We start from the raw sequence: 25,512 nt of genomic DNA, 5'->3' as shown, positions 1-25,512 counted from the left end.
TACACTAAAAAACTGATATGTAGACAAAAGTTTATTTACACCATACAACATTTTAAATATTTTATACACAGCTGCAGCAGAGAAAGCTACTCTGAGCTTTCCAGAGAAAACTGCAATAATAAAGATGTGAAATATATTATTCATATAAAAGTGAGATTATTACTTTATTGCATTTAAAGCAATGAAGAATGTAGCTCAACAGACATTCATTTAATGACAAAAACTTTGCTTTTATATTATAAAGTAAAAAGTGTAGTAATGGCCAAACAGACTGTTATAAACTTTAAAAACTGCATAAATATATACATTGTGCTTCATGGTGAAGTTTTTTGAAAACTAAACCAAATGAAGCTGTTACAACATGAATCGTTGCTTGAGGTTTATCTATAAAGATTACCTTACAAATCCATTCCACGGGTACTTACAACACACGATGGTAAGAATTGTACACCTGGTTCTCCACTAACTTTACTAGTGGGAATATATTGTACGAAAAAAAACCACTGACATTTGGCACATGAAGATCCTGACATAAAGTAGTCACAATGTTCAGACACAAATGTCAGGCTTCCCAAGTCTCTTTAGCGTCAGTGCAATGAATTCATTTTTGTTTTGTTTTGTTTCAGTTCGTTTTGATTTTGTTAAACTTCTGTTTGAAAGTCCCCTTCCTGCACATCTAAAGGCAAGTTCAGACACTTCTCCCATTCTGCTGGTCTTAGTTCTAAAGCATCTTTTGCCTCCGTATCTAATACGTTTATTGTGGTATAGTGTTGGTATTCATTCGTGTTTTTGAAACTGTCCCATGGAGCCTTGTTTGGTGTTGGGTTTTCCTAAGGACAGAAAAAAACAGGAAGAAAAAAATTAAAAGTAAGAAATAAATGATTTTCTGTTTATAATTTTGATCACTGAGGTAGCCTCATGGGATACAGAAGTCACTGAGAGGAAATGACTTTGAAGGGAGCTGAAGTGGCTGGTGTCCACATCATTCAGCCTGTACTTCTCTCTGAGCAGTCAGCACTTTGGAAGCCTCATCACCTGAGCTGCCAACTAAATCCTCTCCGTCTAGCATCTGCCAATTCTGAATAGAGAATGGCATGGGGCATGTGGGCCAGCACTGAGAGCCATATTTTAATAACTACCGGTATGTTATAGAAAAGTAGGAGGAAATAAAGGAAAATAAGAGATTTTCTCTTGAATTATGGAATGATGTAAAATAGAGGTTGCTAGCGTGGTTATAAATTGGGATAACTTGATGATCTGCTTATGAAATAACAACAGTGGCCTGATTCCAGCAGGGGCTGAGAGCCCTCAACTCCTGTAGAGTACAATGGGAATTGATGAGAGTCTGTATGGTAGGATGAATATAGCCTGAGGTTGAAGGCTGACTATTGTAAATAAGTCCCGCAAATCATTTTAATGCCGAATTTTAAAATTTGTCACTTTTCAAATCAAATAGTGGGATTTTTTCTCATATGTTTGAATGATCCTGAAATTGACTCTGTTATTTCTTCTGAAAAACAAAATCTTCAATTCTGTAAATGCTTTTTAATGCCAAAACATTATAGTCATGTGTACCAGCATCAACAGATTGACATCAGCACAGTCCCAGAAAGTGGGTTTCTATTTGTTAATGGTGGCTGCACAGTTAAGTTAGTAGAAGTAACACAAAACATCATGTGAGAACCACAAAATAATGACTATTATTCCCACCTTTAATATCTATGGCAACATCTAACTGCAACCAGCAGTGTAATTTGCAGCTCATGTAGATGTACCTGTACTAGTTTTAATCTACTTGGCTTGCAAAAAATAGAAGTGAGGATATGGCAGTGTGAGCCTCAGGATATGTCTACACTGCAATCAGACACCCGTGGCTGGTCCATACCAACTGACTTTAGCTCATGGGGCTCGGGCTAAGGGGCTGTTTATTTGCAATGTAGATGTTTTAGCTCAGGCTGCAGCCCAAGCTCTGGGACCCTCCCACCTTGCAGGGTCCTAGAGCCTAGGCTCCTGGAGCCCAGGTTCCAGTTCGAACCTGACCATCTACACCACGATTAAAAACCCCTTAGTTTGAGCCTCTCAGCCGGAGTCAGCTGGCAGACACCAGTCACGGGTTTTAATTGCAGTTTAGACATACCCTGAGACTCACGCTGCCATGCCCTCGCTGTTGTTTTTAGCAAGCTAGATAGGCTAAAGTTAGTGTGGGTATGCCTACATGGGCTGCAAATTACACCTTCTGTTGCAGTGTAGACATATCAGTTCTTAGGGATTAACTTTAAGAAAAATGCGTAGACCCTAGAAGTCATTTCTCACCAGATTTTGTTCAGAAGGCATTTCCCAATAGGTAAGATAATTCAAAGTTTTGGATTTAAAAACAGATTTGCACAGATTCCTCCTGCAAGGGCCCAATGCCATATTCCTTGTGCATCTAAAATTCACATTGACTTCACCCTAAAGACTGCATAAAGGGACCCTAAGTGATATCAAGTTCTGAATACTTCATCTTACAGCGTTGATTAAAAGATAAAACATGGGTTTCTTTTGAAGATTTGAGTTTAAATACAACATCTTCAGCATATAAACACCCATTGATTTCAGTAGGCTTTGGAATAAGCCCTAAATATTCACCATTTGACCTCCATTTGGTTCCTGACAGAAATCGAAGGTCACGTGATTATGCCTCTTGTGCCTCCTAGAACAACACTGCTTCTCTTGCTGCACTGCAAATTTGTTTTCTGAATTGCAGTCTGGATGTTTGTTCTGGAAAATAAGTTTGGCCATAGAAATCATTTCTGAGAGATTTTGCTTTATAAAATGACAATCAGGCCAAGAAAGCACTATAATTTGGAAAGCAGAAACCAATAATTATTTATTTTAGTCAATATATATAACTAAGGGTGCATTTAATATTCAGAAACAAAGCATCTAATAAATATTAATTATAATTAAAAGCATTGTCTACGTAGGACATACAATCTTTTACTTTTATTATAGATGGCACTAGTAGAGCTGTGCAAAATGTTTACAACAAAATGCCAAACCATACAAATTTCATCTGTTGTACAGATGAAACTTACACCATGTTTGTACATTATATTTTAAAAATCTTTCAAGAATGCTTCAGCCAGTTGTATGGTTTGTATCAAAATCATATTAAATATGTAGATTTGAATGGTGCTGATGTGAAACCAGGTGAGATACAATGGTTTCAGCTAAGTTTTCCTTTGAGATTTTGAATTCATTCAAATCCCAAACACAAGGCAAAACTTGGATGAGGGAAAGGTGGGAACTGGGTACAAATTCGCATAGATCATAGCTAAAGAAAATACTCAACAAACCCCTGAGGAGCACAAATTCAGGGCCAGATTTCAGTTGATGTAAACTGGCATAGCTCCATTGGCTTCACATTGGCTGAGCGTCTGGCCCTCCGAGTTGAAAATATATAAAGGGAAACACTTCTAGTTTATTTTTAATGTGCACTTTTGAAATCATAATGATACTATTGCTGATTAATAAATGTGGCACAGTAAACTATTTGTTTTAATGAAGGAGAATCCACCATTCTCTGTTCTCATTATTAAGCATACCTAAATAAAGGAGGTTATTTTTGTTAGTTTTATTTTTGCTGTGCACAGACAATTAGGGTAATAGTCAACTACAGATTACTGTATTTTTGATTTTCAAATGGTAAATATTTATAAATCTATTACAGCCCAGGCACGATAATACAGGACAATATATACTCTCAGAAGCACATCAGCTGTGAGTGATTTTAGCTGAAGATATAACAAATGATTTTGGCTAGGACAAGAAAACATTACACTAGCCATACTGCATTAATGAACTACTTTCTCGGTATAAATCCTTTAGGCTTGGTAGACATATACAGATTTTAAATGTGCTTCCTTCAATTCAATTACTTGTCAGCAATAATGATGTTGTGAGTCGTTATAGTCTAGTTATGAAATCTAATGAGTCTTGTCAAACATAAGAATACTGTAGATATCTTTGGTTCTCTGTCCTAGGGCTATTTAAGAGTAGTACACAATAACATTATCTTACCATAAAATGGTGTTACATAATCCATTTGCTTGCTTGCTAAAGTCCACAAACCAGTATATTTTAAATTCATAAGAAGATAACAATATACTTACCATACTTCCTGATTTTGGTACGTCCCGAAATCTGTCCAGAGTCTGAAATTTCTGATTTAATTCCTGAAACAATTCCATGTGCCTCTTCCTCGTATGCATGACCTTCTGCGAAATGGAACATAATTGACTATAGTTGTAATTGAATCTGGCCATTTTTTAAAAAAAGAACCATTATTTCCCCCAACATAATAAAGTAAATTGAATTTGGCAGGACCATCTTTTCCTTATAGACTCAGTAAATGGAAATGAATTGCACTGAGCCGCCTATCTTCTGTTTATAATGTTCTTCCTGTTCACAAAGTGTTGCTTTTACCCTTCCATTTATTGAATTGATGAAATCAGGAGATGTTTCTTTTGTGCTAGTCAGATATATTAGGAATGCGACAGCAGCCCTTCTGCAAGTTCTTCATCAGTCACAAGTTAAAACTGTTTTCTAGATATGCATTCAGCATAGAAGAAATTAATATCTTAATTTCAACATGAAAGGAATAGTATCTACATCTTAAGGGTATATTTTTTTCTGAAAACAGTGGAGGCAGAGCTGACATATTGATGGGGGAAACGAATTCGTCACGCTGATGCTATGATGAGTATGAGTTGCTAATGTATATCACCACCTCTGAGTTGTGATTATGGTCCAAAACTCTATGCATTATAATTAAATGCCTTTCTGTCATTCACACCTCCCCAAAAGAAAGTTTAATAAATGCTAAAGTTGTGACATGTAAGGATAGATTTTCAATGTTGCATGTGTTTGTATTTGAATAGCGTGAGTTGCTCAGCTGTGTAAATCCAATTAGCATTGTATCCATCTGAGTTTTGGGACATATTCTCTGCTGGTATAAAAGTGGCGCAACTCCACTGACCTCGGTGCAGCAGCACCAATTTACACCAGCAGAGCCTGTGGCCATGGTGTTGTTATGATATTCATGGAGACAGAATTGCTGTAGAAAGGATGCTACTCATGTTCAGTAGGTAATTTTCCAAAAACAGTATACCCATTCATTTTAGTATTTAATGAAGTATTAATTTCATGTTTTGGGCTAGCAAGAGTTAAATTTGAAAAAATAAGCAGTTTTTATGTTAAAAATGTGTAAAAGAATAACTTATGCATAAGGCTACATTTTAATCATGGGTATTTTTAATAAAAGTCATGGACAGGTCACGGGTAGTAAACAAAAATTTATGACCCATGACCTGTCCATGATTTGTACTATATACCCCTGACTAAATCTTGGAGGGTGGGAGAGCAGCCTGGGGGCGCCCGAGGTGCTGGGGGAGGGTGGTCCGGGGCTACCACGGGGGCGGGCGGCAGCGCGCAACCTGGGACCGCCACTGGGGGGGAGTTGGGGGGATATTTGGTGGGGCTCGTAGGCTCCCTACCTGGTTCTGGACCTCCCTGGAAGTGGCGCCATCCCCCTCCCTCAGCTCCGAGGAGCCCTCACCCCCTCCTGCACCCCAACCCGCAGCCCTGAGCTCCTTCCCACACCCAAACTCCTGCTGCTGGTGGGGAGGAATGCGCGGTGGCCTGAGACTGTCCCAGCAGCAGCTAGTGCGACTGGTCCAGGGGTTGCCAGAACTGCTCAAACGGCCCCCGGGCCAGCTGCATCGGCTGCTGCAGAAGTCCCGGAGGTCCCGGAACGTCACAGAATCCGTGACTTCTATGACCTCCATGACAAACTTGCAGCCTTACTTATGCATATTTAGGAACTGTATGTGCCAGACGGTGACACAACCTTATGTGGGAGGAGAAGCACACATGTATACCTTGTGCCTCCCATCCTTTATGTGACCCATGCAAGTGCCATTCAAAATTGCAGTCTCTATACTGGCGGGAGCCTTCTATAATCATTATCTCCATGCCTGATTCTGCCACCCTCACTCACAGTGGATAACTAAATTAAGCACAATACTACTCAATGTAGGGTGTTAGTAGATGGTCTTGAAACAATCCTTTAGCCCTGTGTTTTAATTATTTTATCTTCCATTTAGTGTTTATAAATTGTGTGAAAGGTTCCTGCCTTGTTAGCCATGCATTTTTACCAATGCTATATAACAACTATATTATCTGTAACATAGCTACTCTGAAATTTAAGCATTTGTTTGATGACAGCTCAAGGAGCCATCTGAGTCCTGGAAATTGGCAACATTATTCACAATAGGCACATGAGATATCGCAAGCAATTAGAGACTGATTAACTTAAGATGAGTTGTGGGGAGAACACAGGAAACAATTTTTCAGGATTCAGTGAGAAATACCTTGCAAAACATTATTTAACTAGAGATAGCTGACCTAAACTCAGAAAGGGGGTCTCATTTAAGTGACTTGCTGGAGATTTTTGACGATATTACTGCTCTGGTAGACAAGGGAGCAGGTTCCATATACACAGAATTTCAAAGGCAATGTGCCACTTCAAAGGTTATTATTGGCTAAAATAAGAAGTCATGGTATAGGGAGTAAAACAAATTTTGCAGGTTAAAAAACTGGCACTAAACCGGGAAATAGCATATGGCTGTGAAATAAATGATGCCAGCTGGAAACTTTGTAATAGTGGGTAGGAAATGGAATGTACCGAATGCTACCTTTTTGATATTTGTCTGAATGTTTGTCTGAAGTATTTGTTAAATAGCAAATATAAATAAAGCAAATACGTCACTTACTTCATTATATAGTTCCTGAAAAGAAGCAGGTGGGAGGGGAAATTAATCATTTTCTGTGCAAGTCTGGCAGGTAAATACTTTAAAAAATGTTGTTGAAAGAAAAATAAATACAATCCACCTAACTGAAAACTATGGATATTTTCTGCTGCTTTGTATTTTCATGGATACCCTTCTTTATTCCCTGCTTGCTGGTTCGGTGTACATTTAAGTGTGTAAAGAGTAATTTACACTGTAAGTTTTATATAAATAAATTATAATCTCTACCTTTAATTCTTCCTATTTCTACTTTTTAATTCCTTGTTAAAATTCTCAGTTTTAACTATTTTTTCAAAAAGTAGACTGCTCTAGTATTCACTCTAGTGAATGCCCTGCTTTCTCTGCTACGGGACAACAAGCCACAAAAGGAGAGGAGTAATTCTGAGTTCAAACTTTTGGCTTTGTGCCCACTTTTCTATTGAGTGGGTGAAGTTCAACAGCCATGGAATAAGTCAGAAATGACAGATCATGTGAAATCGGTGTGGCATTTCAGATAGCCTCAAGATGTACTCTGGTGAGTTGAGTGGTATAAGAATCTGAACAAGATACAATAAAGAGAAAGGGAACCCTTTCTGCTGCCCCGCTGCTTTACACCACAGGCTCATGCTTCCTCTGGACAGCCTGGCTTCTTTAGCAGCCATTCTTCTGGGGATTATCACAACCACAACCACCCAGGAAGCCCCACCCATCCCCCAAGGCCTGGAAAGGTGGGAAGCAGTGCAAGTTATCATTCAAATATATTAACTTGTGCCAGTTTCTTCCATAGTAAATGGGGAGAGGGGGAGAGGGAAATCCAGAAGAGAGAACCTAGCTCCCCTCCTCCATCCCCATCCAGGTCTGCACTGTCCAAAGACCATGGTGCCCCTCTGAAGGGTCTTCCCTAGGGTTGGGGGAGAGAGAAGAATGGCACAGAGGCTGCATTTCTTCCTTGTGCACCTGCTTCTTTCTGCATGGAGTCCTATGATTTTATTCTTCCTTTCTCTGTCTCCCTTTTTCTCTTACTGTGCAAAAATAATATCCCCCCCCCCCGACTGGATCAGTTTCTTCTTCCTGGTAGATATTTATTTACTGTTTCTATCAAATTTTGCCCCTCCGGTTCTTTCATTTTTCTCTTCCTTTGGTGCTGCTGTTTGACTTTCTTTCTGCTTATTTTTCTCATTTTCTTCATTTTCCTTCTCCCTCTTCCCGGGCTTTCTCTGTTTTTGCTTCTCATCTTGGTGCCTCTGTGTGTGTTACCCCAAATCCTGCTCATTTACTGTACTCACCGAAAGAGAGAAGTGGCCTGAAAACAGGGCTGGGAGCTAGCAACTCCTGAGTTCCAGACCTAACTCTGACAGTGACCTGGGTAAATCACAACCTCTCTGCCTTGTATGCTACCAAACAAACTTGAGGGGGGATATACCCCATTCCAGCTTATACTGCTCAAACTAGCAAAGCACAAAGATGGGATGCAAAGACCCAAAATGAGGGACACAAAACATTTATGAATGCAGGAAAATACAGTCCTTTAGTGGAAATAACTCTTTCTTTAACTTCAGTTTATGAATGTTTGTTTCTGATGTAAATACATGTCTACAGTTTTTAGCAATAAAAGTAAGGCAACACCAAACTGGTGTCGAACATAGCTAGCTTTGGGAATAAAATGAGTAACATTCCACAAAATGAGGGAGTGTTGATAAATATGTTCCACCTAGTAGTTCTACCTACAGTGACACAGTAGCTCCAGTACACTCATCGTGTAGACTACTGTACAAGTGATTTGCTCAGTTGCTGCACAGTCCATTGCAATGTGCAGTACTATTGTGACATGTGCCCCCTCCATTAAACGATAATAAACTTGTGACCTTCTGCTTTAAAAATCTGTGTCTGTGTTTCATTCTCCTGTGTGTCCTCATCAGTAACAGAGCCGTTCTCCCCATGGCACATCTATTATAGAGCTCTTTGGGGGGGGGGGGAAAAGCAATTCCCATGGCATCTTTGTGACATACACTGTTTGACACAATTAGAAGTAATTTTATTTGAACTGACAGCATACACTGGTACTGAAATCTCAGTACAGTAGCAGCTCTGTAAAAGTTTTAGGGGAAAGCAGGCTATGTGGCTAAACAGGGTGCCACATAGCTAGGGGCACCACAGCCAATAACACTAAGGGTTTTTTTTAAACCAACAATAGTTTTGAATGTGCAAATGTATCAAGGCCCTAGTGAATGTCCCTTATAAAGTAATATTCGACTGGTTTGCAATGGAAACCAGTGTGATTTGTGACTGCAGCAGGAACACAGACAGAATATAAAACTGGCTCTGTGTGACTTTATGTGTAAATATAAGACAAACACAACATTTTTTATGGACTGCATTCTGCCCTTGACTCCATAAGGTTCCATGCTGGAGGTTATGTATAGTGTGTGCGATTCAGTGGGAGCTCTGAAGAGAAATTCTGGCTGAGTCAATGATAATTCCAGTTTCACGGAAGGACTGGGGCGGGGGGTGATCCTAGAGTGGTAATGGCACTACCTTGGAAAAAGTTCTGGATTTGTAAGAGCCGGTGGAATGCAGAGCCACAGAGACTTTATTTGTGAGCATGCTAGACAGGGGCAAGCAGTATGCTCCTCAACTAGATTCTGGCCCTTCCCTCACCCTGAAGCACTAATGTATGGGTTAGCCAAAATCTGGATTTATTTGTTATATTCTATCCTTGTATTTTTTCTATGTGACACATGGATAAAATAGCTTGTGTGTAGGGGCTTTGGCACATAAAATAAGGAGTTTTCCTCTCTGAAGGACCAAAAGAATGAAGCGGGATATTTTTATTAATTACAGAGTATTGAGTGATGAGGTCTTAGGATGAGAGGATGCATTAATGTGTCCAAACCCCAGAACTGCCTGTAGTTAGTACCACCAGTGACAGTTTGTGATGGGACTGCATGGCTGTGCATGAGTGAGAGACACAGAGGACAGCTGTACCGCTACTGTAGCTTGTGACTGGTCATGCAAGAAGATTTCAGAGTTCAAAGAGAGTATAATGTACTTTGTAAAAACTAACAAAATATAGTATATATTTGGCAGTAATGCTTTCTGTTTACAAAATGAAACCCATATGTTTCAGCCAGTGTTAAGTCCCCATGTAAATAGTACTTTTAAGAACGATTAACTATTACATAACGCTAAACTGTTTACAAAGGCAAAAGAAGATACAGTTGGCCCGCTCCTTGAGTCTGACCAGGCTCCTCTCAGTGCAGGGGGCGGCAAAGGTGGCTCATGGCTACCTTTTTGTCCCCTCCGATCCTGGGTGCACATTTGGCCCACAAAACCATTTAGGGCATCCTCAGGGCTATTCTAAGTTTGTCAGCTGCGATGGCCTCAAAGACAGAATGCATCAGTATTTTGGCCCATGACCCCACCCTACCTCACCCCTCTGTCTTACACCTAGGACCGTGAAGGAGGTTGGGTGGTTATGCCACCACTATGGGATTTCCCTATCAAGGGGAATCCTCAGGTGGCCACCCAGGTCAGCTTTCAGAGTGATGCAAAGCAGAGGTCGTGATCTGATCCAGTACCGACAATGAAATCTCAAAGCAGGGAAAGGATCTAGTTCAGCACTTCTACAATACCACAGCCACTGGCACAATATCATTGCTGTTATTATTATTATTTATACTGCAGTAATCCCAAATGGTCTCCATTAGGATTGGTGTCACTTGAACAGAGTAATGTAAACATATAGGATTACACATTTCCCTTCCTGATGTTTTATATACAATGCATGTATATAATACGGTATTTAAAAAAAATCTAGGCAGTGCAGCAATTGCAAACAAAACACAATAAAAGATGTAAGCATCATATATACACAATGTGAGTCAATTGAAAAAGCATTACAGGATAACTGATACTTGAGAACACAGTGTGCATAGTATTGTCAGTAGTTATCTGGTGTTGGAATATGTTCCCTTGAGTGCTAGGATAGATGTCTTTGTAGCAGTTGCCATAGCGAATGTTCTCAGAGAGAACTGCACTGAATTCCTGACCTTCAAAATGGAATTGTGTGATTCAGAATTCTTTTCATTGCTGTGATTGTATAATTTCTGTTGTGCCGTTTTTATTTAATTTTAGAATTGCTTTCCCCCCCTTAGATTGTTGATGCATATTCTTCTTCCTTCTTTGAATGTAAGTATCCTCAAGAACATTAACTGATGCTCTTTTAATTTGTGTGTGTGTGTGTGTGTGTGTGTATTTCCAGAAAAAAAAAAGTAAGTTGGAGTTAAATTTGAGAGGTAGCTTAAAAAAATTGCAGGAATATTGTAATTATCCCCAAAATAAGTGTTGCACACCTATGAAATTCAGAGTTACTGTTAAACTTCAAAGAAATTCAAACATGCACAATTAATGCACTCAAATAATCTTAACTCCTTTAGTGACACCATGAAATAACAATAAAATTATGATTTTTTTCTGTTGTGGTCGAAAATTAGATTAAACTCATTGATAAAGAAAGAGGGTTTGTGTCCTTTCATGTTTTTTCCCCTCATATATCACCACAGGTCAGAACTGATTGGCTGAGTTATCTCAGATATTGCAGTGCCCCAGTTAAGGGTGATCTGAGCTGTTGACCTATGCTTGTCTAGATTCTGTGTAAACATAAGACTTAGATACCACAATCATTAATAACAGCTTAATTACAACCTAATTTCTTCAAATCTAGTTTATACAAAAGATTTCAACAAGTGTTAACTATCTGGGAATTTGAAGGCTATATTAGTCTGTTATTAAGATCATTTGAGGGAAAACAAGGCCTGAAACTAAATTGTATTTTTAATGGAACCATATTTAAATACATTTGAACTGACACTAATTAATGGATTCATTTGTAAATTCTGAGAAAATTCATTCTGTATTCAAACAGTAAGTGCTATAATTTTTGGGAGTACACACTGTATTTTTCGTAAATAAGACAGAAGTAGACTCCTTCCTCTAACTGAACAACTCAATTGCATTAACTATGAGGCCTGACCAACTTGTCTCCATTGCATGGAGCATTCCTGAGTGAAACACTAAAAAGTATGGCATCCAATATATACTGTGCTTTAAAATTTTCAAATGTTAAAGATTTTCATAATTCAAATAATTTTGGTTTGGATCTCTGAACACATAATTTATTGCTTAGAATTTCACACTTTGATAGCCTAAAACTCTGGAATACACAGCATTATATACTGAATGATTCACAAGATGAGATAATAAAGGAACTGCCATAGTTTTTGGATCAGTAACTGCAGGCCAGATTCTGACTTCTGATCCAAGTTATGCTTCAATGCATGACTAGAAAAATCCACTAGACAATGATTTTTCAAGTCACAGTCGATATGTGGATCTCACTGAATATTAAAATTTGGTCCTAAGTATCAGGGCCGGCTCCAGGCACCAGGCAACCAAGCTGGTGCTTGGGGCGGCACCTGGAGGGGGGCAGCGCGGCGCTCGGGCCGCCGGGGAGAGCGGGGCCACAGCCGGGCTCGCCGCCCTCCCCCCGGCGCTCTGGCCGCCCTCCCCCCGCGCCCTCCCCCCCGGCTGCCGGGGGGAGAGCGGCGAGCCCCTGCCGGGGCTCGCCGCCCTGCGCTCTGGCCGCCGTGGGGGGAGAGCCGAGCCCCAGCCAGGGCTCGCCGCCCTGCCCCCGGCGCTCTGGCCGCCGGGGGGAGAGCCGAGCCGCCGCTGGGGCTCGCCGCCCTGCCCCCGCCGGGGCTCGCCGCCCTGCCCCCGGCGCTCTGGCCGCCGGGGGGGGGGGGAGCCGAGCCCCCGCCGGGGCTCGCCGCCCTCCTCCCAGGGCTCCGGCCGCCCTCCCCTCTGGCGCCCTCCCCCCGGCCGCCGGGGGGAGAGCAGAGCCCCCGCCGGGGCTCGCCGCCCTCCCCCCCCGGCGCCCTGCCCCCGGCCGCTGGGGGGAGAGCGGAGCCCCCGCCGGGGCTCGCCGCCCCCCCCGGGCTCCGCCCCCCCCCCCCGCTGGGGGGGTTGGGGGGGGCGGCCGGAGGCTTTTTTGCCTGGGGCGGCAAAAAAGCCAGAGCCGGCCCTGCTAAGTATGTAAGGTTCTATGCAAACTGTGTGAGAGGCTTCACTGGAGAAACACATAATGAATTACATCAAATTATTAAAACGCATGAACAAGACAGCTTTTGCAAAAACCAAAAATCCATAAATCATTAATATTCTGCTGATTATAGAGTTTGACTATACAGAGTAGTCACTTAGAGCAACCATACAAATAAATAGGACGATAAATACCTTCACCAAAATGTTTGTGCCTGTAAATCCTTGCATTAACTAAACAACCAGAGCCTACATTTCCAACAAGGACTACAGATTTTGCATGTCTCAAATTTTGGGTATCCAACTTGAGACACCTAGGGGGCCTGTTTTCAGAGTGCGGTAGCTCTCTTTTCAGCATCTTTGAAAAGTCAGGCCCCTTTAAGGTGTTTCAACTCAAGTACCTAAAATCACTGACCAGTTTTGAAAATTTAGGTCCCAGAAGCTAGAAGAATCCTAAAGAAAATGAGAGATTGGGGTCTCTCATATAGAGAATTTGTGGAAGGAAGCAGACTTGCTGTGACAACACCACTTATCAAACAAAAGAGACAAACTTTTTCAAATAGACAATTGTCATCTACGACCACCGGGGAAATGAATAGATGTATACAAAGGAAAAAATACATGCAATTGAAATGGTGGAGAACTTAGAACAGAAGCCATGATGGTTCATTTGTACTATGCGGTGGTTCGATGTTAGAATGTTTTACAAGTAACTTTTGCCAAAGTAGTTTTAATGAAACTCCCATCATATATTATACTGCACCCATTTAAACCATTATATTAATATCTACTATATCATGTGGTTTAAACTGAAATTTCGTATTAACTTTATATTACTATAGTTTTAATAAGCAGGAATAACTTAAACTTAAACTTACTTCAAAGTCAAGGTCCGAATAACGTGATTTTCTTCTCTGTTAAGCATCAGAAAAGGAAAGAAAATAATAGGTATATTAACATGGGGTCTATTCATGCAATCATAGTCATTAGTTTAAATAACCCTGGTGTTTCCTTTTGAATATTTATATTAACAATTTCTTAAGGAAGATGTACTTTTTGTTTTAACAATTAAAGATTAATCTGTGATATGATGAACAGTTTGTTAGAAATTAGATAGTTTTTCCTATGGAATAAGACAAAATTGCATTTCACAGGGAGTTCTGCATGTAATCAGGCTCCTCATTCAGTAAGTTGTGTGGCTGGATAGCATGATCTCAACTATATTTATAAGGAACCTATCACTTTGGGATCATAGAGACACCCAGAACTTGGTTCTTCTCTCTCACCAGATTGATTTCAATATAGTTACTCCAGATTTACACTGGTCTTAGTGACAGAGGAATCAAGCCAATGGCAGCTATATCTTCCATACAAGCTTTAGCTTGTTTGCAATGATGACTTCGTTTGGAGAGAACAACTTCAAACTAGTTTACATTTATGACAAATATTAGTCCAGGAATCTGAATGTAAAAGAAATGATTCTTCAATTGTGATGTATTTACTGTTATGCAATACAACAAAATGTCATTTTGTATAGTATCTTTTACCTCCCACATTAACCAGGCTATTTAAAGACTAATTGGAAAAAATGTGTCTCAGCACCAAAAACAAAACAAAACAAAAAAACCAAACCTAGAACAACAGTGGTAAAAAAATCAGAGAGACTATAATCATTCTAAAATGAACTAGTACCTCAAGAGATTTATATACCCCCAAAACACAAACAGGGCTCTCAAGGACTTGCAGACACTCAGAATATTTAGTATTATGTTTGGCTGTGTGGTCACAAAAGGAAAAAGGCTCATTCGTGAGGTAGTTGTCCCTAAAAAAGACTAGTTTTAAGACATAATTCAGTAATAAACCTGATTTCACTGAACTGCATGAATGAGGGTGCTAAATCAAATATAGTTTAGAGACCTGGTTTGCAAGAAATCATGATTTAGAAAAATGGAGGATTTAAAACCCATTTTGCATTTTGCCTGCAAGTCTGCTCATGGGCAGCACGTGTACTCTGGCATTACCTATAAGCAGAGATGGGTGATTAGGTTTAAGCACATAACTCTACTGTTCACTTTAAACGTGAGCAAAACACTGAACCATATTTTACTGCAATCTGATTGGATAGATGTCACAGTAGCATTTCTGCTTTTACATCACATCTCCTTGGCACTGTGACTCAGCAGGCTATTTTGTGTACGTATGTCAAACAAAATTCTTCTGGAGTCCAACCAGAATGGAACCAGAATGAGGACATTTATTTTTAACTGTACATTCAAGAATATTAGTTTTGTGCTTTTACTTTATAGTTTTCAGGGCTGCATATGGTGATCAGTCAGAGTCTATTCCCCTAAAGTCATCAAAGACATGATCTGCTGTCATAGGTCAGAGCAGCAATAGTGTTGTGCTTTGAGTTGAAGTCCATTAGAGTTCTGCCAATGACATCAATAGGTAGAAGGTCAGGTCCTATCAGCTATCACACTGGCAACACTGAACAATTTTAATGTTATTTTGGAACTGGCAAATATGTTTAAGGGCCTGATCCAATTTACATTGGAGTGATCAGGAGTCTTTACATTGACTTAAGGAATTTGGATCTTTCCCTAATATGCTATCTCAGAAGCTTTTATTTCTGGATGCCACTATTTCTACTTCCATTTTCTCTGATTCACATATGTGGTACAGTAAAACCAACACAAGCTGCCCATCCACCTCAAGATTACTGGCATGTTTAGGTTCCATAAGTAATCTGACAACCTCAAAAATAGTTTCTTTCTTAAATCAAGTAAAAGGATGATTTTCCAGGGTGGTTTCTCAGTTGGCTAGGGAAGAGGGGTTTGTATATGCACCTTCGTGGTCCTATAGATCTAGGCAACCATCTAGCTCATTCAACAAATTAAATTAATGGAAGTCAAAAGCCTAATGAGATGGGGCTAATGAAAAAAAAAACTCTGGTAGCCAGTGAATGCATAGCTTGATGAAGGTGGTCCATGGTGGGTCTCTTCTTAGCGTAATTGCATGTATCCACCAGTAAAACTGAGTATCAGTTTAATCAACATAAACTTTACAATGAGAGCCAGAGGGGTTTTCCAGGATCAGTGTTAGCCTCAGCTTCATGTAGTATCTTTTATTAATGATTTGGAAGAATAAGTAACCTTCGCATGAAGCAAAATATGTAAATAATATAAATTCAAACATATTGCAAATAGTGAGCATGGAGAAGTAAAAACAAAGTCCTAGAGAGGTGCAAAAATTACAAAATCAGATTCAATCTAAAATATTGAACACGAAGGCATGTAGCTATTCAATGGCAGAAAGAGAGCTGGGAAATGGTAATGAGGAAAAAAAGCCCAGGGGTGATAGCAAACAATGAGCTGGGTATCAATTTGCAATTCAATATGCCATCAAAAAAAGTCAAGGCTGCATATACTGGCCCAAGGAGGTGTAAGTCGCTCTCTATGCAACTCTGGTGATATTGCACCTAGACTATTGCATAAAGCTCTGGGCCTGTCAGTAATAGAAAGATGTCAATACATTGGAAACATTTCAGAAAAGGACAACAAAAAACATTCAGAGGCTAGCAAGAGAGATTTAAAAGGAAAGGGCAAAAAAGTTTATGTACTTTGGTGGAACAGTGGGTGTGGTGGTGGTGGTGGAGTTGGAATACATAATCACAGTTTAGAAGTATTTGGGTGTAAATACCAAATAATGAAAGAGGCTAGTTGGGGAAGAACATGTCTGAGAAGTTATAATTCAGGAATAATGGGATGAAATTAAGGCAACTTTAGACTGGTTATCAAGAAAGCATTCCCAGTAGTGAAGTTCATTTGACCAGGGAATGATCGCCTAAAGGAAGCGGTGGGATGCCCATCAGTAGAGTAACTGAACATTAGGTCGGGCAAGGTGTTGGAGGAAAATACTGTAGAAAATATTCCTGCATTGACAGGAGGTGATCTGGTGGGTCTTTTCCACTTCTACTTTCTCTGGCTGTCTGATTTCAGAGATAAAACCCACATCACAGGAAAAAGCCCTTATATTATAACCAAAGTAAAATTCTGTGGAAAGGAAGTCTGCAGCAGCAATTCATTCTAAATCCGTTGTGTTTTGTACTAATCGGGTATAGCTTCTCTGTATAATTCCAGAATAACTTTTAACTCTGTTCATTGGTGGAAAAAATAGAACAGTGCTGAAAGATAATTTCCATACACCAACATGCACTACTTTGCTGGCACCAGGAAGGCACTGCTCCCACTAAATGACTAATATAATCCCTCTCCATCTGTGTAAAAAAGATGAATTCCTGGTTTGCTCCTTATTCTAGTTTGCATTATACTGCTACCTGATTAATTACTTAAACTCCTGAAGAGATATTATGCAGTGCAAAGTATAATTGAAACCAGAGATATAATAGTGAAGGCTATCTCCATGTTTCCATTAATATAAATCCTTATTATCAGCAGTTGATAATTCACTCTGAGATTAAACGTGACATACAACATTTTAGCCCAAGGGAGGATTTTTTCTACCTACAAAATTAAAGGAAAATCTCTTTTGGCATTTTGGAGATATAAAAGTGCAGCATGAATAGAAGTTCTGATTTTTTAAAATGCCCATTCGTGTTCATGTTAGTGAAAAAAATAGCTTAGCTTCGAATACAAGGCTGTACAGGCTATTAGTCTTTAATACCAGTGAGTCATAAGGCAGTAATTTTGTGTGAAAAAAGTGCATAACCACATAAGTGTGGGAATTTTTGAGTGCTGAATGTCTCCTAGCAATTTTAGCACACAACACACTTGCAACACCCACAAGGCCTCATGCCCAGTAGATCAAAATAGCTGTGAACTAAGGCTCCTTTTTATAACAGCTCCTACACACACATTTACTGAATAGTCTATAAACACCTGTTTTGAAGCTGCTATGCTCTTTTGGGGAAGGTATAGGCATTTCTTAATTTAGTACATGACTGAAAATATGTATTTTTCTTAAATATCACATGCAGCTAAAATAGGTACATGTAAAACATTGTCTCAAATACATGTTATTCTCCAGGGTGTTGACTAGAATTCCAGTTCAATACACCTTCAATTACTGCCCTCTCATTGCCTGGTTCAACTTCCACCTTTATAAAGGTTATATAAAATGATGTAGTGGCAGTTTTGGAACTGGAGGAACTCAAGATCCATCCAACAAATCAAATAAAGCAGGAACTATAATAGGCTTAGGCTTTCATTAAGTCTGAGAGTCACAGAACTGGCAAGCAGCACTGCTTCGGCACATGATTGAGAATGGAAGGAGGAAAGAAAGATAAATCTATGTAAGGGTGGTCCTGAAAAACTGATGCAATCTGGGTGCATTTTAAAGCAGAAACTCCCATGATGCTCTTCTCATTCTATTCCCAATTATTGCTTCAGTTCTCATAGCATAGGTCAAAAGGACTTGAGACTACCTTATTGCTCCTAAATTGCTTGATGTCTGAGTCTTTGCTTGACAAGAAATGCTGTTTTGGTGGTGTATTTCTTCTATCTCTTTCTTTCCTCTCGTGCTACCACACATGTTTTTAACCTTGTTCTTTAATTTTGATTTCAATGTTCTGTTTCTGCCCCCTTAATTTTAAGCCTCCCCTGAACTTCCCTTTCCCTTTCTGGTGTCTCTGACTTTGCCTTTCCTCTGTCTTCTCTTCTGCCTTTCCATTTATTATTTCCCCGCTTCTTTAAGTTGTTAGCTCCTTCACTATCTTTTTAGTTCTCTCATATTTTCCTGTCTGTGATGCCCCACATCAGATCTTTGACTAAGGAGGCCTGGAAGGAGCTACCCTTTGGGATATGTTAATGCCTCTCATTAATGAGTCAGAAGTGATATTTTAGTGCCTCCCACTTATGGCAGTGTGCCTGTCTCTATAGAAATTTCAGATTGGAGAATGAGGGACTGGGACCTGAAAAATGAATAGAGGGGAATGAGAGATTGGGAACTGAATTCCAGTCATTTATGTGCCAAAGCACCACACTAGGTCCTCTCATTTAGAGGAGAATATTGAAAAGAGTTTCAAAGAAAACAGTTTCTTCCTTGTCTGCCAAATTCTCTTTTAAATTAGAGTTGCTCCTTTTCTTTGACTGTTTATCCTTTTGTCATCTTCCTGCCTACCAGAGCACAGTCTTTCTTTTTCCTTGTTAATACAATTTCCTGCATGTTCTACCTTCATTTTTTTTTTTACAACTCTTACTCTCCTTTTTCCTTTTTGGTCTTTTTCTTTCTAAATATCCTTTTTTCCCTTTTCATTTGAAACAAATCAAGTACAGTGTTTCTTTCCTTCTCTGTATTCCTCTAAAAGAAGCAGCCGTTCCTGCTCCACTAAGATGCTCGTGCCAGTTCTCCCTGCATTTTTGGGGAGCAAGTGCTCTGCCCCTTCCATAGATCTGCTGCTTCCTCTGCATTTAGACTTCCAACCCCCTCCCTCCCCATTGTGTCAAAGTGGATGGGACTGCACTGGCTCACTTCAAAGTAATTTAGTTTTAATGAGCACAGCACTCTGAGTGTGCACTTTCAAAACAAAAACCACTCCAAAAGAGGACATTCAGAGTGCTTTCTTGATTAAAACCAAAACACTCTGAACTGAAGAAGCGCATTGAAAACCACTTTGATGCCCACTTTACAGCCAACTTTAATCCATGCATATGAAGAAGGTGCAGGAAATAAGCAAGACGTTAAATTATTCCCTGTAAGAACCACCATGGTGTACTAGTATGTCCGCCTGTGTCTATAATAACACCAATACTGTATGGAGTGAAACCTCACTAGATTGCACCTTGGTAATCTGCAAAGTCATACATGTATGTGTGTGCCTGGGTAATATTTGTACATAAATATATCACCTGTAAAGAACTATCTAACTAGAGAAGCAGATCTTCTCGATACAATAAAGCATAAGAAAAAAATATTAACATACAAAAACTGGAAATAAGTCTGTGACACACAGAGGCAAAAGCTAGGAAATTCCAGCATGCCTGAATATTACAGCTATCTCCTAAAACTGTCATCTCCAGGCATCATACAATGCAATGCCCAGGTATGAGAGAGTATATTAATGACCTCACATCTCAGCCTTAACTTTGAACTGCTTAGGATTTTATGATACAGGTCTCATAACCTTAATATCACATAAAAGCAGTTTTTGAAGTGAATTGTTCTAATGGATAAAGCAGATGCCCATCAATGTAACTGTGGAACATTTTTGAGATTTGTAAATATAGGAAAATTAGGAATTTTGCAGACTTTGTAAGAGTGTTAGCACAAAAATCTCAATTTTCCAAGTGTGATGAATATTTTATGTGAGGACACGCATACATGTATGACCTAAGAGACTCGGTCAATGAAGTATGAGATTCTGATTTTTCAGAAATAAAATGGAAATGAGTTTCAAGTGAATTGTTTTTTGTTTCTTTTTGTGAGAGCACTTAAAGCTAAAGGCCTACATTTTCAGAAATGTCCCCTACTTCTGCAGGTTCAGTTTTATACCCACAAGTACTTGTGCCCACAATAAATTGTGAGAACAAATAATAGCAACTAGGTATACAGACTAGCTATTTTGGGACACAATGTTCAGCTGGAACCAATTACACCCATAATTCTTGATGAGTGTAAGTATCAGCAGGTGAAAAACTGCACCCACAAAATCAGAAATTGGTTTGAGTCCCTCTGAAAATGGGGCCTATGATATCTAATATTATTCCTGTAGCAGGGTAAATAATTTCCCAGTTATACCATTTCCCTAACTGCTTTAAAAACTTTCTTCCCTTTATTATGTGCTCAATAAATACTGATCTTAAATTTTAAAATTTTAGAATTAACACGTCAGAAAACACCCAGGTGCACTTCACTTACATGTTAAATGTTGACTGCTATAGAATGACATGGTAAAAACACATTTGCAGAGTGATTACAGAGCAACTATCATGATGCCGAGGATTAAAGTATGGAGGCGTGCAGGGGAACACAACTCCCTATCCTACACTGAATGTAGAAGAAGAGCTCCTCCTTCTCTTTCTGACTTAAGGCATCCCCCTCCTCTCTTGCTAGGGGAACCTTGATGTGGGAGCCTTAGGAGGAGCCTGATGCCTGGCAGAGAAGCTTCTGGGGCTCCCAGATTTTCCTATGGATGGAGAAGAGAAGCAACAGGTCCTGATGGGAGAAGATGGGCTTCTCAGTTAGGTATCATCTATTTGCATGCTTTGTCTAAAAGAAAGGAAAGAAAGATTTCCCCTCTCCCCTGTGAAGGGAAAGCTGCATCAATAATACCTGATACAAAGTTTTGCATTGAATCTATCTTTTGAAATGTCTTAAAGTTTTCTAAAATGGAGGAAGTGGCACTGGATATTTCAAAAATTTTGAGGAAGGACCTCTCCCCCAATCTCTACTTTAATTTGGGTTTACATGAGTAAAGATTCAACAACCTCGTCAAGTCTAAGCAATGGCATTTGTAGGAATCTGCCTCTACTACTATTCCATATATGTTACATGTGTGTGCACGTGCAGTGCACACACACACACACACACACGCACATTTTTTTCCAGTTGGCTAGGTACCTGCTAGGAGCCATGAACTCCTTTCACATATAGAACCCTGAACTGCAAATGCAACTGTACAAAGTTGCAAATATGTATCAGAATGATCCTGTGTGGTTGCCCTAATAAGAGAGAATACATATATTATAATGACCCTAATCATCACTCTTGATTTCAGTGTAGTTACATAGCATAAAACTGGTGTAACGGAGTGGTAAATCAGACCCAGTGTCAGTAACACATCTTACAAGTGAAGTGAAAAGCTTTTATAAAAGAAATAGGGATGGGGAGAGGGATAGCTCAGGGGTTTGAGCATTGGCCTGCTAAACCCAGGGTTGTGAGTTCAATCCTTGAGGAGGCCACTTGAGGATCTGGGGCAAAATCAGTACTTGGTCCTGCTAGTGAAGGCAGGGGGCTGGACTTGATGACCTTTCAAGGTCCCTTCCAGTTCTAGGAGATGGGATATCTCCATTAATTTCAAATAAACCTTTTGGATTCTAAAGATGCAAGCCAACATTCTCATAGACTTGAAGGCATATTTTCAAATGTGGCACCAGGAACTGGGCCCACCAAAGCTGGAATTGTGCATGCATATCGGGTAACTTCATGTCTATCTAACTAATGTATGCATACAACTGGACGTGTGTGCAAAATGCAATTTTAAGAAGTCCATTTGAAAATGTGTCCCAAGATTACCTATACATTTACATGTTAATGCACCTTACAAAGCCAATACTTGGCTTACCTGCCGACCCCAAAATTCATCTTCTTTCTTTTAAATTTATTTAATTAATCTGTGTTTCTCATGCAAGATTTGTGGATATTATGAACACAATATAAGAAGTGAGGGAAATATTTTGCTTTCAAAGCTCTTGATGAGAGAAACAAAATTCTGATCTCCAGCCCAAATTCTCTAGTCCACACACTCATAAAAACTCCTACTGACCTCACTGATATTGGTTTTGCATAAGTAAAGACTTTTTAAGAACTGAAGTATTTGATCCTTAGATGTTAAATAAACAAGCAAATGGTTTTCACATGCAATTTTCTATCATGTTTAAATCCTACAGACAGATTCCAGTAATGATTTCCAGAACAATTTAATAGCCAGAATGACAGCTGAGCAAGAAATGTACCTGCATCTGCTGCACAATACAAATTCTACACATGTTGGCACAAACAGGCACCTGTACATGCAAATTAGGTCACTTCATGGAATGCTACTTAGGAGAGTTACTCTGATTTACACTAGAGTAGAATCAAGCCCATTGTCCTTAATTGCTGGTAAAGAATTATGCACATTTAGTGAGGTAAATAAATAATGAATAATGTACATTGTTTGAGGATACCAGTAAGTTCAGCGATTAAAATGTTATCCTGTAGGAAAGGGTTTTTCTTTTTCACTGGAACTCAGAGTTATTTAATAGAATTCATCCTGCAGGTCAGGACATTCGTGGCAAGGCAGGTGGAATTTTGAAACTCCAAGATTGTATCATTCCATCCTGAAGGCATTAAAACTTTACTTTGATTTTTATTCCAATTCTAAACATCATCAGTATTGTTTTATAGGAATAGAATAAGCAAAGCATGATTTCAAACAGTAATTTAATCTTAATTAAGACATTAGCTGTACCCTCAAACATAAACACTGGCTGTAGTCAAGGAGCCATGACTTATTATGTTGCCATATAATTAGAACAACAGAACATGTAATTTCCTTATGCATCACTGACCTCTAAAGAACTCATTGATATTGTGGATCCAGTTTCGCTTCTTGCTAATCCCGCATTGTCATCCAACTCGGAGGCTATGAAGTTCTTTACTGCTGTGCGGGGCTCAAAGGGCAAATTCTGCATATGTTCCTGGGTGGGAAGATGCTGATCTAAATTGATATTGAATTGGTCCATTACAGAGGGATTCATGCTGAATTCCGGATTAACTTTATAGTGCAACAGCCTTTCATGAGGCAAGGTATCCATGCCTATATTCAATTTGCTCTCATCTTTCAATGATTGCTGGGTGTTTATTGAACCTCTGGGCATGACAATATAGTCACTTTCCATCATCCGTTCTTGAGGATTGATTATGTCCATATCTGCACCTCTCAAGTTATCATCAGTGCATAAATACACAGTCCGCCGCAACTCACTGTTGTCTTTTTTCAAACACTGATTGGCCAGCTCACTCATGCTCATAGGCATGTGGAGGCCTGCGGGCTGCTGAATGATGACTTTGGAAATGATGTTTCCAGGCAGTGTTGAATAGCTCATACCTTCAGGGTTTGCTCCTTTCTCTTCTTCATCATCATTTAGTGAAATCCTAGAAAGTGTTCCTGTTATTGTAGCTGCTCTGCATGGTCCAATATCCTTATGTAGAACTGTGAATTACAGAACAGGATTCTCATAACAAGGAGTTATGTTTGCTCTGCTTATTTTACATTGTCATGGTTTTGTTTACCTATGTTCCTTTCACCGGTGTATTTCCTTATATCTTTTTCTATCCATTTAATAACTTTGTTTTATTTCATAAACATTAGTTTGAATGGGCTTTTATTTAACCAGTTTCTTTTAAACTACAGTATATAGCTGACCTGGATCTCTCCCTAAGCCTAGATCATTTATATAAATTAAAAACAGCCCTTTATCTATTTCTACATTCTGTGATAGACCTTAGGTAACCTACAGCTTAAGCAGAAGCCTGCCATGTGGAACTTGATTAAGGGCTTCCAAAAAACCCCAATACACTATGACATCTGCCCGGCCCTTATCAACTCTGTGTAACCTCTTGGAAAACATCAGACAGATTGTGTGGCTAGATCTTTTCATCAATCCATCCTAATGATCTCCTTAACTGTGTACATGTCTTCCCCTGACTTTACTCCTAAATGTTCTTTTCTGCTGAATTTTGTAACTCTCCTGTATTAAATTCATCTCTGAATACATGCAGCATATGGTCAAACTAGGCAAAGAAGCCTGTTTATATGAAATAAACATGTTTTGGTGCACTTGAAGAGTCTATAGATTTATATAAACATGGCTAATAAAACAGTCATTCACCACTTTCAGTGAAGGTCTCTCCAGTCAAAGAAGAAAAAGAAAGCTTTGTTTCAGGACTTGAAGGAAAATGAGTGGCAAAATAAGAAAGATAAATTTAAAATATCCAACTGCCACGAATCTTTGACTCTAGCACAAGTATAGCATTTCCCCCCATTTAAAGGAATGGATTTAAACACAATAGTGCTAAGCATGTGCAGCAAAATTAAGATTTTGTGAGTTAGACAATAAGAGGTACAGAAATACCCATAAATGCATTTACTCCCTTTCCTGTGTCCTGAAGTTCATGGTGGCTCTAATATTACAGTGTGTATCAGTACACTGATATACAGTAGTAATCAGCTCACCAATGCAGCCCCCTGTGTTAAATCATATATGATTGTCTGTAATGTTTCAAGAATTATTTGCCCTAAAGTAAGGAAATGTAAGTGAGAAATTGGGGCATTTCAACTACCCAATAGCATTACTTAGCAAAAATGAAAAAAAAAAAAGGGAAAAACTCATTTTAGGAAATGCAAGTGGTTATTAGATTGTTTCTAACCACACATGTCATGCCAGCTCACCCAGTCACCTTTTACTAAATCTTTCATTATAGGAAATTGAATTTAAATCACTTAATTTTACATGGTGAAGTCCATTCATGTCTGCATTAAAAGTATCTTTCTTTAAGTGTGTCCTTGACATGACTTTCTGTACTACAAAGCTGATAAAGTGTGCAGCTCATGGATTAAGTCTGAACTTGTCCTTCCATTAGGAAGGTAGGAGGAATATATTTGTTTTTAAATTCCATTGCCTTACTTCTTTCAAAACACATCAGCAGTAATGAACATTAGTTAATAAGGAAGAACTATTACTCTATTGTGACAAAATACATGGAGGGACTCTAAAGCTTAAAATTCCCAATGGGTTATAAAGACCCTTAATTTTTCATTGTATTTTATTTAAACTACATTGGCTGAGTAAGTTGCTGAAGACAA

General features: G+C 39.2%; 1 protein-coding gene across 1 annotated transcript in view; it reads right to left on the bottom strand.

The window, feature by feature from the left end:
• Positions 1-641: 641 nt before the first annotated feature.
• The window catches only part of ADGRB3 (adhesion G protein-coupled receptor B3), a 624,198-nt gene continuing 599,327 nt past the window's right edge, over positions 642-25,512 (bottom strand). Inside the window, exons 27-30 of the mRNA XM_065400780.1 lie at positions 23,216-23,859; positions 13,805-13,840; positions 4,155-4,259; positions 642-830 (exon numbers count right to left, since the gene is read on the bottom strand). Of these exons, the coding sequence (XP_065256852.1) occupies positions 642-830; positions 4,155-4,259; positions 13,805-13,840; positions 23,216-23,859 (974 nt within the window). The remainder of the gene's footprint in view (positions 831-4,154; positions 4,260-13,804; positions 13,841-23,215; positions 23,860-25,512) is intronic.

This window comes from Emys orbicularis, chromosome 3 (genome assembly GCF_028017835.1).
Source record: "Emys orbicularis isolate rEmyOrb1 chromosome 3, rEmyOrb1.hap1, whole genome shotgun sequence".
Lineage (NCBI taxonomy): Eukaryota > Metazoa > Chordata > Testudines > Emydidae > Emys > Emys orbicularis.
The sequence above is the reverse complement of the archived record's forward strand: the minus strand, read 5'-3'. Positions and strand labels throughout refer to the sequence as shown.